General features: G+C 40.2%; 1 protein-coding gene across 11 annotated transcripts in view; it reads right to left on the bottom strand.

Moving 5' to 3' along the window:
- Window positions 1–12,116, bottom strand: part of DCAF8 (DDB1 and CUL4 associated factor 8) — a 44,422-nt gene that overhangs the window by 16,513 nt on the left and 15,793 nt on the right. For all 11 annotated transcript variants that reach the window (XM_024750598.1, XM_024750543.1, XM_024750578.1 and 8 more), the window contains 4 exons: window positions 8,756–9,426; window positions 7,649–7,789; window positions 6,484–6,578; window positions 1,681–1,791 (listed from right to left, as the gene is read on the bottom strand). In XM_024750598.1, coding sequence (XP_024606366.1) covers window positions 1,681–1,791; window positions 6,484–6,578; window positions 7,649–7,789; window positions 8,756–9,426 — 1,018 coding nt within the window. The remainder of the gene's footprint in view (window positions 1–1,680; window positions 1,792–6,483; window positions 6,579–7,648; window positions 7,790–8,755; window positions 9,427–12,116) is intronic.

Raw genomic sequence — 12,116 nt, forward strand, 5'->3', positions numbered from 1 at the left:
CTGCTCTCTGCAACTAGAGAAAGCCTGCGTGCAGCAACAAAGACCCAACACAGCCAGAAATAAATAAATAAAATAAGTAAATTTATAAATAAATAAATAAAAAGGAAGATAATGCTTTTCATCCACCACCAGGAAAGCATAAAGTCATTCATTCTTCTAGTGATGCTTTCCTTCCTCCCTTTCAAACTGATATCTGTTGGCAACCAAAGAAATATACTTAAAAATAGGCCAATTGCACCATCAAAAAATCTACAAACAATAAATGCTGGAGAGGGCATGGAGAAAAGGGAACCCTCTTGCACTGCTGGTGGGAATGTAAATTGATACAGCCACTATGGAGAACAGTATGGAGGTTCCTTAAAAAACTACAAATAGAACTACCATACGACCCAGCAATCCCACTACTGGGCATATACCCTGAGAAAACCATAATTCAAAGTCATGTACCACAGTGTTCACTGCAGCACTATTTACAATAGCCAGGACATGGAATCAACCTGTGTCCATCAACAGATTAATGGATAAAGAAGATGTGGCACATATATACAATGGAATATTTTTCAGCCATAAAAAGAAACGAAATTGAGTTATTTGTAGTGAGGTGGATGGACCTAGAGTCTGTCATACAGAGTGAAGTCAGGAAGAGAAAAACAAATACCGTATGCTTACACATACATATGGAATCTAAAAAAAAAAAAAAGTGGTTCTGATGAACCTAGGGGCAGGACAGGAATAAAGATATAGACGTAGAGAATGGACTTGAGGACATCGGGAGGAGGGGGAAGGGTAAGCTGGGACGAAGTGAGAGAGTGGCAAGGACATATACACACTACCAAATGTAAAATAGCTAGCTAGTGGGAAGCAGCCGCATAGTACAGGGAGATCAGCTCAGTGCTTTGTAACCACCTAGAAGGGTGGGATGGGGCAGGGGAGGGAGATGCAAGAGGGAGGGGATATGGGGATATATGTATGCATATAGCTGATTCACTTTGTTATACAGCAGAAACTAACACAACACTGTAAAGCAATTATACTCCAATAAAGGTGTTAAAAAAAAATAGCTCAATTGGATAGGGATGGGATATAATTGTGACAAAGGGCCAGAAGGAAACTAACTGCTACACATGGCGACTGAATCCATGAACTCTGTTTTCCTCAGGATATATCTCAATAGACAGTGTTACAAGAAATGTTCATAGTAACAAAGATATCACTAAAGATAAAAAGTGGTTCAGGATACTGGGAGCCAAAAACCTGAAGTTCACAGTGAGTACTCCCAAGTCAAATTATTTCTGTATCTGAAACCAGCATTCAAAATTTCTAGTACGTGTTAATTTACATATGAAAAATGGTGGAAAATATTTACTAAGAGAGCACTTGTTAGTAAACCTGGGTTTATGCCTAGCTGCTATGTGGAGAACTTGGTCAATTCATCAAACTTCTTTAGAACTTGATAATATCTATAACATGTTAAGCCATCCCTCAGAGATTGCTACATTAGGGAACAGAATATGTCAGAGGAAGTTTAAACTCTTTGGAAGATGGCAAAAAATTAAAGATGGTGGTTAATGAACTCCTAGGCAATTCATAGCTTTCCATAAGGTAGTAGTACACAAGCTGGTAGTACACAATACATCACAGTCTCAAACTCTCAAAGACACAAAAGAGCCACAGACTCACCTTACAAACTGATCTCGTCCACCCACTGCAAACTGGTGGGTATTGGCAGGATTCACATAGATTGTATACAGCCCCACCTTCTTCTCCTTTTCTTTTGTCACCACCAGTTTCCTTCAAGAGTATAAAAGTATAAAAGTTATATTCTCCAAAAGATCCAGATAGTCATGGCAAGTGAGAATAAAGACAGTAACGCACACACAGCTAATAAGAAACCAAACAGATTCTCACTTGGAAAGAAAGAAGTGGTTTTGTTTGTTCGTACATTGGAACAAGAAAAAAAAACAAAACCCACCACCATATATATTTACTAAATGCTACTTTGGAGATGGAAAAAACATGTAGTAAGTTTCTGGTGTTCCTCAAGAAGTATAAATTAAAGGTGTATGTAAGTATTGCTCCTCATTAGCCTTAGCTTGAGTCTAATATGATGACAACCAATCATTAAAGAGACAATACTACCCACATCTTCCTATCCTTTACTTGTAAGTACATCTTCCCAATCATCTGGGAGCAGGGAGTGAGGGAAGGATGAATCACAGAAACAGTGGATAGAAAAGACCTTAAGGAGGACTTCCCTGGTAGTCCAGTGGGTAAGACTGTGCTCCCAATGCAGGGGACCTGGGTTTGATCCCTGGTCAGGGAACTAGATCCCGCAGGCGTGCCACAACTAAGGAGTCAGCATGCCACAACTAAGGAGTCAGCATGCCACAACTAAAAAGTCCAAACGCTGCAACAAAGATCCCACGTGCCGCAACTAAGACCCCGCACAGCCAAAATAAATAAAAATTAAACATTAAAAAAAAAAAAAGGAAAAGACCTTAAAGTCAGAATCTATCTCCCAGATTCCAGAGAAGTGTCATTTAAAACCCAGCTTTAAAAATGCACGATGAAAAACAACAAGCAACGGTTAATACAAAGGAAAACAGTATTAGTCTTCCCTTATTTGAAGCATATTAGGAGCAGATGTTCTTGTCAAGACAGCTGTTTTTAATGCTGAAAAATTATTTCTAAATTATTCTTCTGGTTGTACCACAAAAAAGGGTGATTCTTAGGAGGGCATGGGACCCCGAGGAAACCTTTAAAATTTCAGAGTTTTAGCCAGAAGATTTTGGCCAAAGAGCCATATAATTTTGTCCCACCTTAAGGGTGGCCCTATTAATACTCCTCCCAGATTGAAGCGTTCAATCTGTCAAATATGACATCATAAAGATTAGTAAATTTATAGAAAAAGGAAGACAGGAAAGGAAGGGACTGGGCTTTAGCTTGCTTGCTTTTTTTTTTTTTACTGCTGAATAATATTCCATTATCTGGATATACCACAGTATATCCATTCACCTACTGAAGTACATCTTGGTTGCTTCCAAGTTTTGGCGATTATGAATAAAAGCTTTCATTTTTAATTCTAAGCTTTTGCTCATTTCTGGTGCTTACAGAAAATGAAAAGAACTATAACTATGACAATAAGTTTCTTTGTACATGATGTTAGCATCCTCTCTGAATGGTCAAAGTCACTCCATCCTAGACTGCTCTAGGCAAAGGAGAAATTTAATTTTAAAATCTCTGCAGCCTTCCATTAAAAGAATAGTGTACAAAGGTCATTAAAAATAAATGTCAATAGGGAAAACACAAATACACACATACCCAAAACACAAGGCAGAAAACAAGTCAAAAAAAAGTTTCAGGAACAAAACTAGCAATGGAGAAGAGGCAGCTCTAATTTGGGCTTTAGATGTAGAAGAGGAATAGGAGCAGCTGCTGCTCTTTTTCAGAGAAACATCTCATTTCCTCAGCAATTTGGATTTTTAGGAGAGGGTCAGACAAACATAACAGTTACCATGCAGAAGCAAAATGAAGAAAGTGAGGGGATAGATTATGAAGTACTGGCTCCACTGTCATCTAATCCTGACAAAGAACTCAATTTTCTATGCCTCCATTTATTCACCTAAAACAAACAATTCTCTCTCCTAATGCATAAATGCACAGAGCACCTTGAGCCCTGTGGGGAAAATGCAGAGGTGCTATAAAAATGATTGATAATGGCAGCAGGAAAAAAAAAGTTTTGACACCAGAGCAAGGCAGCACACAAAGCCATATGAAACAAATTTACCAAATTCTGCCTTAAAATTTGCAGTCTTTAGCGGGCTGGTATGTTCCAGGAAAAAGGGAAAAACAATTACAGATCAAACCAACGGATTCCTCTGAAGAATATCTCAAACTAGCTTCCGCTGGCTAAATGAATATCCCACCCACAGCTCCAAATCCAACTCCTCCTATGATGTTAGCCAATATCACCAGATTCCAGAATCTCAGCTATTATGTACGTACAAAAGAAAAATTTCCCTATGCCAACTTCACACAAAAAAGTGTCTCTGATATAAGGAGATGTTCAGGCACCAGCTTAACACATACGGATACACATTCTAGCCATGACCTTCACATTCAGTCCTTATTCTAGCCTTCCACTAATTCAACCCCTAAAGCAAAAACTTTCTTAAGGCCAGAATCTGGACCTCCTCCTACTCTAAGTTTCTCCTATGTTCCCCCTTTTAGTTTCTATCCCACCTATTACTGCTTGCACCTAGATCCACTGATCAACTCTCAGCCAGATTTTCTGCTTACACCTTTTCATTACACATTCAATAATCTGCCAGTCATGTACTCTGCCCATTACTTGAATCAGATTCCCAATTTCTTGTGGCCTAACAGTAGTTTTCCTCTGAACCTGATCCAAAGGATCTCATTCAGCTTCACAACAATGTACCAGAGCAGACCAAACAAACTCATCATTTTTTCCATCTTTGCCCTTCCACTCCCCTCTGGAAAACTTGCTGATGTTCCATTATCATCACAGAATCATGGAACTTGAGAACTGAAAATAACAAACATCATTCAGTTTAAGAGATTAAATGATTTTCTCAAAGCTATATAACTGCAGGCTAGTACTAGAAGGCAGATCCCTTGTCACCCAGGCCTGTTCACTTTCCAGGAGAAACCCATTCATTATCTCTCAATCTTCATCCTCTTAAGTTTTATATAAATAACCAGTATATCCTTTCCACAAGCCAAAAACATTTCCATCCTTTAACCACTACTTTAAATTCTTCACTTTCTAGACAACTTTTTGTATACTTATCTCTCTAAAAATAAAAGTCTAATAATAATCAGCCTTAAGATTATATTCCCTATATTAACTTATATTTTACTTGTATGCTATGTAAATTAGGGACACCCCTTACTCAATATTGGTATTGACATGTAAGATTTAAGATAATTTTTAAGGGGGGAGAGTTCTGAAAAGTTGAAATCTTGAGTTCTTCCTCACTTTGTGATCCTAGAATAAGCTTCCAGAATGGCATATTAAAAAAAAAAAAAAGATAGTTTTTACGACTAACAATACAATAAATAATGTAGATAATCTATCAACTAGGTAGTCGTTAAACAAACTGTGGTACACCAATGCTATGACACAGATGTCATGGTTAAAACTGAGGTAGGCCATAGGGACTTTCCTGGCAGTCCATGGTTAATTAAGACTTTGCCTTCCAACGCAGGGGGCATGGGTTCAATCCCTGGTCAGGGAGCTAAGATCCCACATGCCTCTTGGCCAAAAAACCAAAACATAAAACAGAAGCAACACTGCAACAAATTCAATAAAGAATTTAAAAATGGTCCACATAAAAATAAATAAAATGTTTACAAAGAAAAAATTAGGTAGGCCTTTTTGGTCTGACGTAGAAAGCTCTCCAAAATACATCATAATGTGAAAAAAGTAAATTGCAGGAACATATGTATATGTAAGTTTATATACACGTACAATTATCCCATGTTGGAGGGAAGAGTGTACATGTATATAGTAAGATACATAAATGTATACAAAAAGGATTGAAAAGGTATTCAAAATTTTTAACAATGGTTATTAATAGCTAGAAAAGTGGTGGGCAGGGGAGGTATACATGAGGGAGCATTTACATTTTGTCCATATACTTCATTATTTGAGTTTTTAAAACAAGATATATTTATTATAAGAGCAATAAAAATGAAAAAAGGAAACTGAAATAATTAGTAGCTACAATTCAATAAGTTCCAACCATGGTGCCAGACACTATGCTGAGGTATCAAACACATTTATCAATAATCCTCACAGAAACGAGAAAAAGAGAGAATAAGACTGACTGATTACACCCATAGTGAGGCTGAAGAAACTGAAGTTCAGAAAGGTTATATAGGTCATTACTAGTAGTGCCCAAGTTGAGATTTGATCTAGGTCTGCCTGGATCCAAATAAGATGCTATGCTCTTTCTATGATATCACATAGCTAAAAGGGGATATAATTTACCTATGAATCTCTGATTCAAGTAAAAATGAGCTGTGATATGATAGAGTTCTACTACAACTACCAATATTTTTGTTCAAGAATTATCATTTAATTTTTACATTTCTACACAAAATTGAAGTGAAAACTACATAGGAGCATATCTCTAAGTTGCTAGGAACATGCTTCTTGTGGGGAAGCTGAGTGGCACCCAAGTGAATGGAGAGTGGAAGATCATCCAGTTATTAAAGCCCACATATAATAAGATAACTGAACCCTGCTTTAGAAATGAAGACAGGCGAATAGTATTTTACTGCTGAGAAAGAGACAACAATAAAGAAATAAGGAATTCCCCTAAACTCATCTGTTTCTTATCATAAATACAAAGGAACCATTCTGATGGACCAGAGAGTTGAGCATTACCTAGGACACATGCAGTATTTTCAAAGCCAAGAAATCCAGTTCTGTAAAAATACTATTGCTATACTTACGAAGCTGGCCGGTCTTGTCTGAGGTCAATGGTGAAGACAACTGCATCTTCACCTGCAGATAGGAACGTACAGGGAGAGTCTGGTTCCAGGGCCAACTGAAGGAGAAAAAAGGGAAAGCATGAGGTTTCTAAAGATTAAAATTAGAGGTTGTCTAACTCATTCCTTTATCTTTACAAAGGGCTGCATTTAAAATGTCTCAGCAAGAGAAACATCTGCCTTTTTTGTTGTAAAATCCCAGGAAAGAAGATAATTTAATAAGCCCATTCTCTCTTGCTCTGTGTGAATTATTCACAGCTTGTTTATTCTATACAAGTCAAAAGGACAGGTGATTTGCTATTTTAATTAAGTCTCCAAGGGATCTGAACAGTGATACCAAAGGAAAACACCGCCATTAGGGCTCATCCTCAAAATCAATTCCACACTCTCAGGTGGGGAGAGAAATGGCACCCAAGTTTCACCTACAGCTTAGTTCTAAAAGTTAGTTATCTAGTGGGTTGGGAGTAGTCTTAAGAATCAAAGAAATAGGTAATTTTCATATTTCTTGAGCCATGGGGGAGGAAAGCATACTCCAGGTCCACCTACATATTTGCTTAGGGTTTGTAAAAAAATAAAAAAAAATAAGAGGACCATCCTCCTTCCACAGCATGGAAGAAAACAGTGCCTACTCTGAGACTAGGCAGTTCTTGGCTCCTCACTGGCTGCCATCATGATTATTTGGCCTATATTCCCAGCTCTAAATAGGGCTTCCAGAAATAGTACTGTTTATGCACTGAGAGTTGTGAGCAGAAAAGCTGGAGCTCTCACATATGAGAAGCCAACAGCTAGCACCTTAGAGCTGTTAAAATGTTCTAAATACAATAGGAGTAAATTTTAAAGGTTTGGAAGGCACAGGAGACCTCAACAATCTCCAAACCAACCATGGCTCAGCTCAGGAGTTAAGTATTATCAGGTGAATGTTGCATGTGCAAGATCTAGAGATCTCTCAAATACTTGCCTTCTGAGAAGTTTAGTGTCGCCGCTTTTTCTCCCATCTTACCTACAAATCCTAGGACTGAAAGAAGTGATGGAGGTGACCACAACAAAGGGGACACAATGGACAGAGGGCTTTGGCTGAGATCCACAGAGGAGCTGAACTGCACAACCTTTGGGGCAAGGGCTTACTTACCTTGTGGGATGCTCCCTTGTGCTGGGCCACACGCTTTGTATTCTTGCAGCACTGTGTAGCAGACAACTCTGCTACCCGAACCTGCCCATCACGGGCACACATGGCCAGGGTGGAATCGCCACTGTTAGGAAGGAACTTGGCCTGGGATGTTAAGAATAAAAAGAAGGGACAAGAGAAATTGAAGAGGTGAATTTGAGAGGGAAAAACATGATGACAACCCCAATCATCCACTTTTGCTACACAACAGCTGGAAACTTAGACCTCCTGCTCTTACACAGTTGGCTCAAGTCCAATTTCTTCCAAGGGTTAAAGGAGAGGAAAAGAAAAAATTTCTGATATGAGAGGATTTCTGTTGCTTCTAGAAGGCTGAACTGGTATGAGTGCTCAGGTGAACTAGGACTATAGCCAGTAAGAAAGAAAGGTAAGGGAAAAAGGAGAAAATCTTCCTTGATTCAGGAAGTAAACATAAACTTGCTACAAAGAAAAAGGAAACTAGAGGGGATATTGGGGAAGGAAAGAGAACATGCTTAGGGATAAATGGCTAGTACCATATGATGGATGGGGCTGGTAAGTAAAACTTCCAGAGAATAACAATATTAACAATATTTATCAAACGTTTATTAAGTACCAGGCACGGTTCTAACTGCTTAGCTTCTACTGTTATTTAATCCTCACAACCCTGTATGTTATTAGCCCTATACTATAGGTAAATAAACTGAAGACAGAGGTTAAATAAACTTGCCTAAGATCACATAGCTAGTTAAGGGGTTGGACCAAGATTCAAACTCAACTAGACTGGTTCAAGAGCCTCTGCTCTTGTATTATAACATCTCCTAGCACGGCACTTAGTGCCTTCCTGATGATTTCCAAGCACCCTTCCTATTATAATGAGGCTTCTAACAGTCTCTGTGCTCAAGGAAACAAAAGGGTGCCATGAGTCTTTCAGTGTATTTAACTGCTCTAAGTCATTATGGGAGCCAAGGAAGGACCGAGTCCTGATATCTAATTCCTACCACAACTCACTATCACTCCTACTCCAGGCAGCAGCTCAGGTTTGTCTAACTCGTGCCTGATTTTCTCAGTTGCCAATCTGCTTCCTCGCCTCACCTGGAAGACATTGCTTTTGTGGCCGCTCTCAAAGTCCAACACTGGCTGTCGCCGTACCCAGTCCCAAACCACCACTTTCAGGTCATCGCTGCCACTGGCCAGCCAGGTGCCGCGCTGGTTAAAGTGCAAGGTATTAACACAACCAGTATGGCCCTCAAGCCCATGCTGCAGGCGGAAACGCTGCACAAAGACTCTTGCCCCACAAGCCTCATACACAAAGCGGGCACTTGAACCCAGCTCCCGCTCCCGAAGGGCAGGAAGGGCTTGCCAGCGAGGTCGGGGCAGGACTGAGGTCTCCGAGGACACCCAGTCCTCCAGGGCCCGCTCATCATCTGATGAGTCCTGGTCACGGTTTGCCCGCTTGCGCTGTACACGACGACGAGGATGCTCTTCTTCCTCCTCTTCTTCATCCTCTTCTTCCTCTGAGCGGTCATGGACTTGGTTTTCATCATTGATGGAGTAATGGCCAGTGTCCTCCATGCTGTCAGAGTCCTTGTCTTCACCTGAGCTCTCTGTATCTGTGCCTCGACTTTCTGTGCTGGTGCGGTTGGGGCCACCATCATCCCCGGTCAAGCTCAAGCTCAGGTCTGAGGCCTCCACTTCAATGCCTGAGGATGTCTCCCTCCCCTCCTCAGCACCAGACATCTCCTCTGGACTGCTAGACAGGCTTCCTGCATGTTAGTGAGGAATGGGTAGGTGAGGGGGAAAAATAAGGAAATAAGATAGTGACCAGAAGGATTCCCACTCCTTAGTCTAAAAAATCATCACACCAAAAGACCCAGAAACCAACTTTGGTCAAAATGTTTTCATTACATATGCTTATAAACAGTACCTTCTGAGAGGGAATCTTGAAAAGATTAAAAAACCAAAGTCACACACAAATAAAGAACTGCAGGACAACCAAAGATTATAATAAATTCTCAAGAAGCAAAGCACTGGCAGATTTTATAAAAGTATGCCTGATACAACTACCTTAGGCTCTATTTTGCTAGATGGGCATCCATTAGTTATAGCACATAATTAAGCTGAACATAAGAAAAAAGAACAGCCATCCCTGGGCTTTCCTGGTGGCACAGTGGTTAAGAATCCACTTGCCAATGCAGGGGACATGGGTTCAAGCCCCGGTCCAGGAAGATCCCACATGCCGCGTAGCAACTAAGCCCTTGTGCCGCAACTACTGAGCCTGCGCTCCAGAGCCCGCGAGCCACAACTACCAAGCCCGCACGCCGCAACTACTGAAGCCTGTGCGCCTAGAGCCCATGCTCCGCAAAAAGAGAAGCCACCCAATGAGAAGCCCGTGTGCCGCAACGAACAGCAGCCCCCGCTCGCCACACCTGGAGAAAAGCCCGCACGCAGCAACAAAGACCCAACACAGCCATAAATAAAAATAAATAAATTAAAAAAGAACAGCCATCCCCAGCAAGAGTTGGACTATTTACCACTTCGAGAAAGCACCACTACCTCCCACCTCTTAAACTCTACAGTTTCTTCCCCCAAGGTTTTAAAATCCACCAAGAATCCAGAAGGAAGGGCAAGGGACAAGTGGAAATTGTGACCATTTGAGTGGCTTCTTGCTCTCTTTTTTGCTGATAAATGTATTCTGCCTTACTTCCATTAATTTAATAATCATAATACTAGTTTTAGATATAGGAATTCTAGTGAGATGAAGTTTCATCAGGAAGCATAAATAAAATTGATAAAAAGCAGGGCTACTACAGCAGGACCTGAAAAGAAAAGTTCATATTCTAGGTCTGCCATATTGGTAGTTATAAAATCACTGGGTCACTTTGCACAATATAATCCCCAAAATTAGATACTGAATTCTCCTATCTAACAGCCAAATCATATTCTAGTGAGCACTTTGGCAACTTTCTAGGGCCAAAAGGACCACAACTTCCAAACTAAGGTCAAGATGTAAAGAAAGGAAGGGGGTGAATGAGGATTTTAAACCTGCTCATGGCCTCCTTTCCTCAGATGACAATAAATTTTATCTTGCCAGAAGTAAAGGCTATTAGGTAGGAAAGGCTGACCAGCTATGTGTGACTGGTATAAGCTATTCAACTCCAATACCACATTGATGTTTAAGGATTCAAAATGGGAATATCTTCTTGCTTAGTCATCTGGATTAGAGCAATAATTTCTGAAGATCTTTGAAGCAATGGAACCTCTTTTCAATGAACTCTTAGGCAAAGCCCAATAAAGAAAACAGATAAACAATACACACACTTTTGGTTCAAGTAGTGACAGAAGGTTGGGAGACACACACAAACAGCTCTTTTCAAATAGCACCTCAACTAAGAGCACAGTGTGAAAACGACTAGGACCTGGAAGAAAAAGGGGAAAAGTGCAGCAATTTGCTCCCAGGAACTACATTTGCTGAGGCTGCTGTATATGCTGAGAAAGATTAATAATTGTGGTTTTTGAAATGAAATTGAGTTTGAGATTGGGAGTGGTAAGAAGGGATAAAATACCACACCCATCACTTCTGTGAAGAAGAAAAAAAAAATGAAACATCAAAACTCCTAGCATTTATTGTTAAAATTAAGATGACTTTGGGGGCCTTACCACATTAAGATAAGGGCCAGAGCATATCACAAGCTCAGCAAGAGGACACTAACAGTCAATGACCAAGATAATAGCTAGGGGTTGGCAAATTTCTTCTGTAAAGGGCCAGATAATAAAAAGTTTAGGCTTCTAAACTTTGGACCATATGGATGTATGGCACAACTACTCAACTCCACTGCTGTAGCACAAAAGTAACCATAAATACTATGTAAATAAATGCAGCATGACTGAGTCCCAGTAAACTACAAAAACAGCAGCCCGCAGGCCTGTGGATTTAGCCTGCAGGCCATAATTTGCCAATCCCTGATCTAGCTAATGGCCAAACTCCAAATCAATTGTGTACCTCCAACCCCTCTAGAATCCTGTGCCTTTCAACTAAGCCTAGTGAAAAATCTGAATCACTCTCCTTTACAGAAGATAAATGAACACCAGTGGTAAGAAAAGAACAAAGGGGCAGTAAAACATCATGCTGAAAATCTCCCTTTCCCTTACTCACTTCATTGCTCTACCAAACACGTCAACTAGAATTTAGATGATAATCTTAACCTACAAGGTGCTGAGGAATGCTGAACACTATACTGCCCAACTATATCCATTTGAAGGACCTTCTCTAGTTTAGAAGTTGGCTCAGAGTGGATGCACTGGTCAAATGACCCAGGTAGTAGCTATACTCTACCAGAATCATGATATTCTGCCTTCAAATCTGCAGTAGACCCAGTGATTTAATACTTGGTAGCACTGGTGGAAGGAAGGAAAGGAAGCAGGGAGGGAGGGAAGGAGGGAGGGAGGGAAGGAG

Source organism: Neophocaena asiaeorientalis, unplaced genomic scaffold (genome assembly GCF_003031525.2).
Source record: "Neophocaena asiaeorientalis asiaeorientalis breed wild unplaced genomic scaffold, Neophocaena_asiaeorientalis_V1.1 scaffold315, whole genome shotgun sequence".
NCBI lineage: Eukaryota > Metazoa > Chordata > Mammalia > Artiodactyla > Phocoenidae > Neophocaena > Neophocaena asiaeorientalis.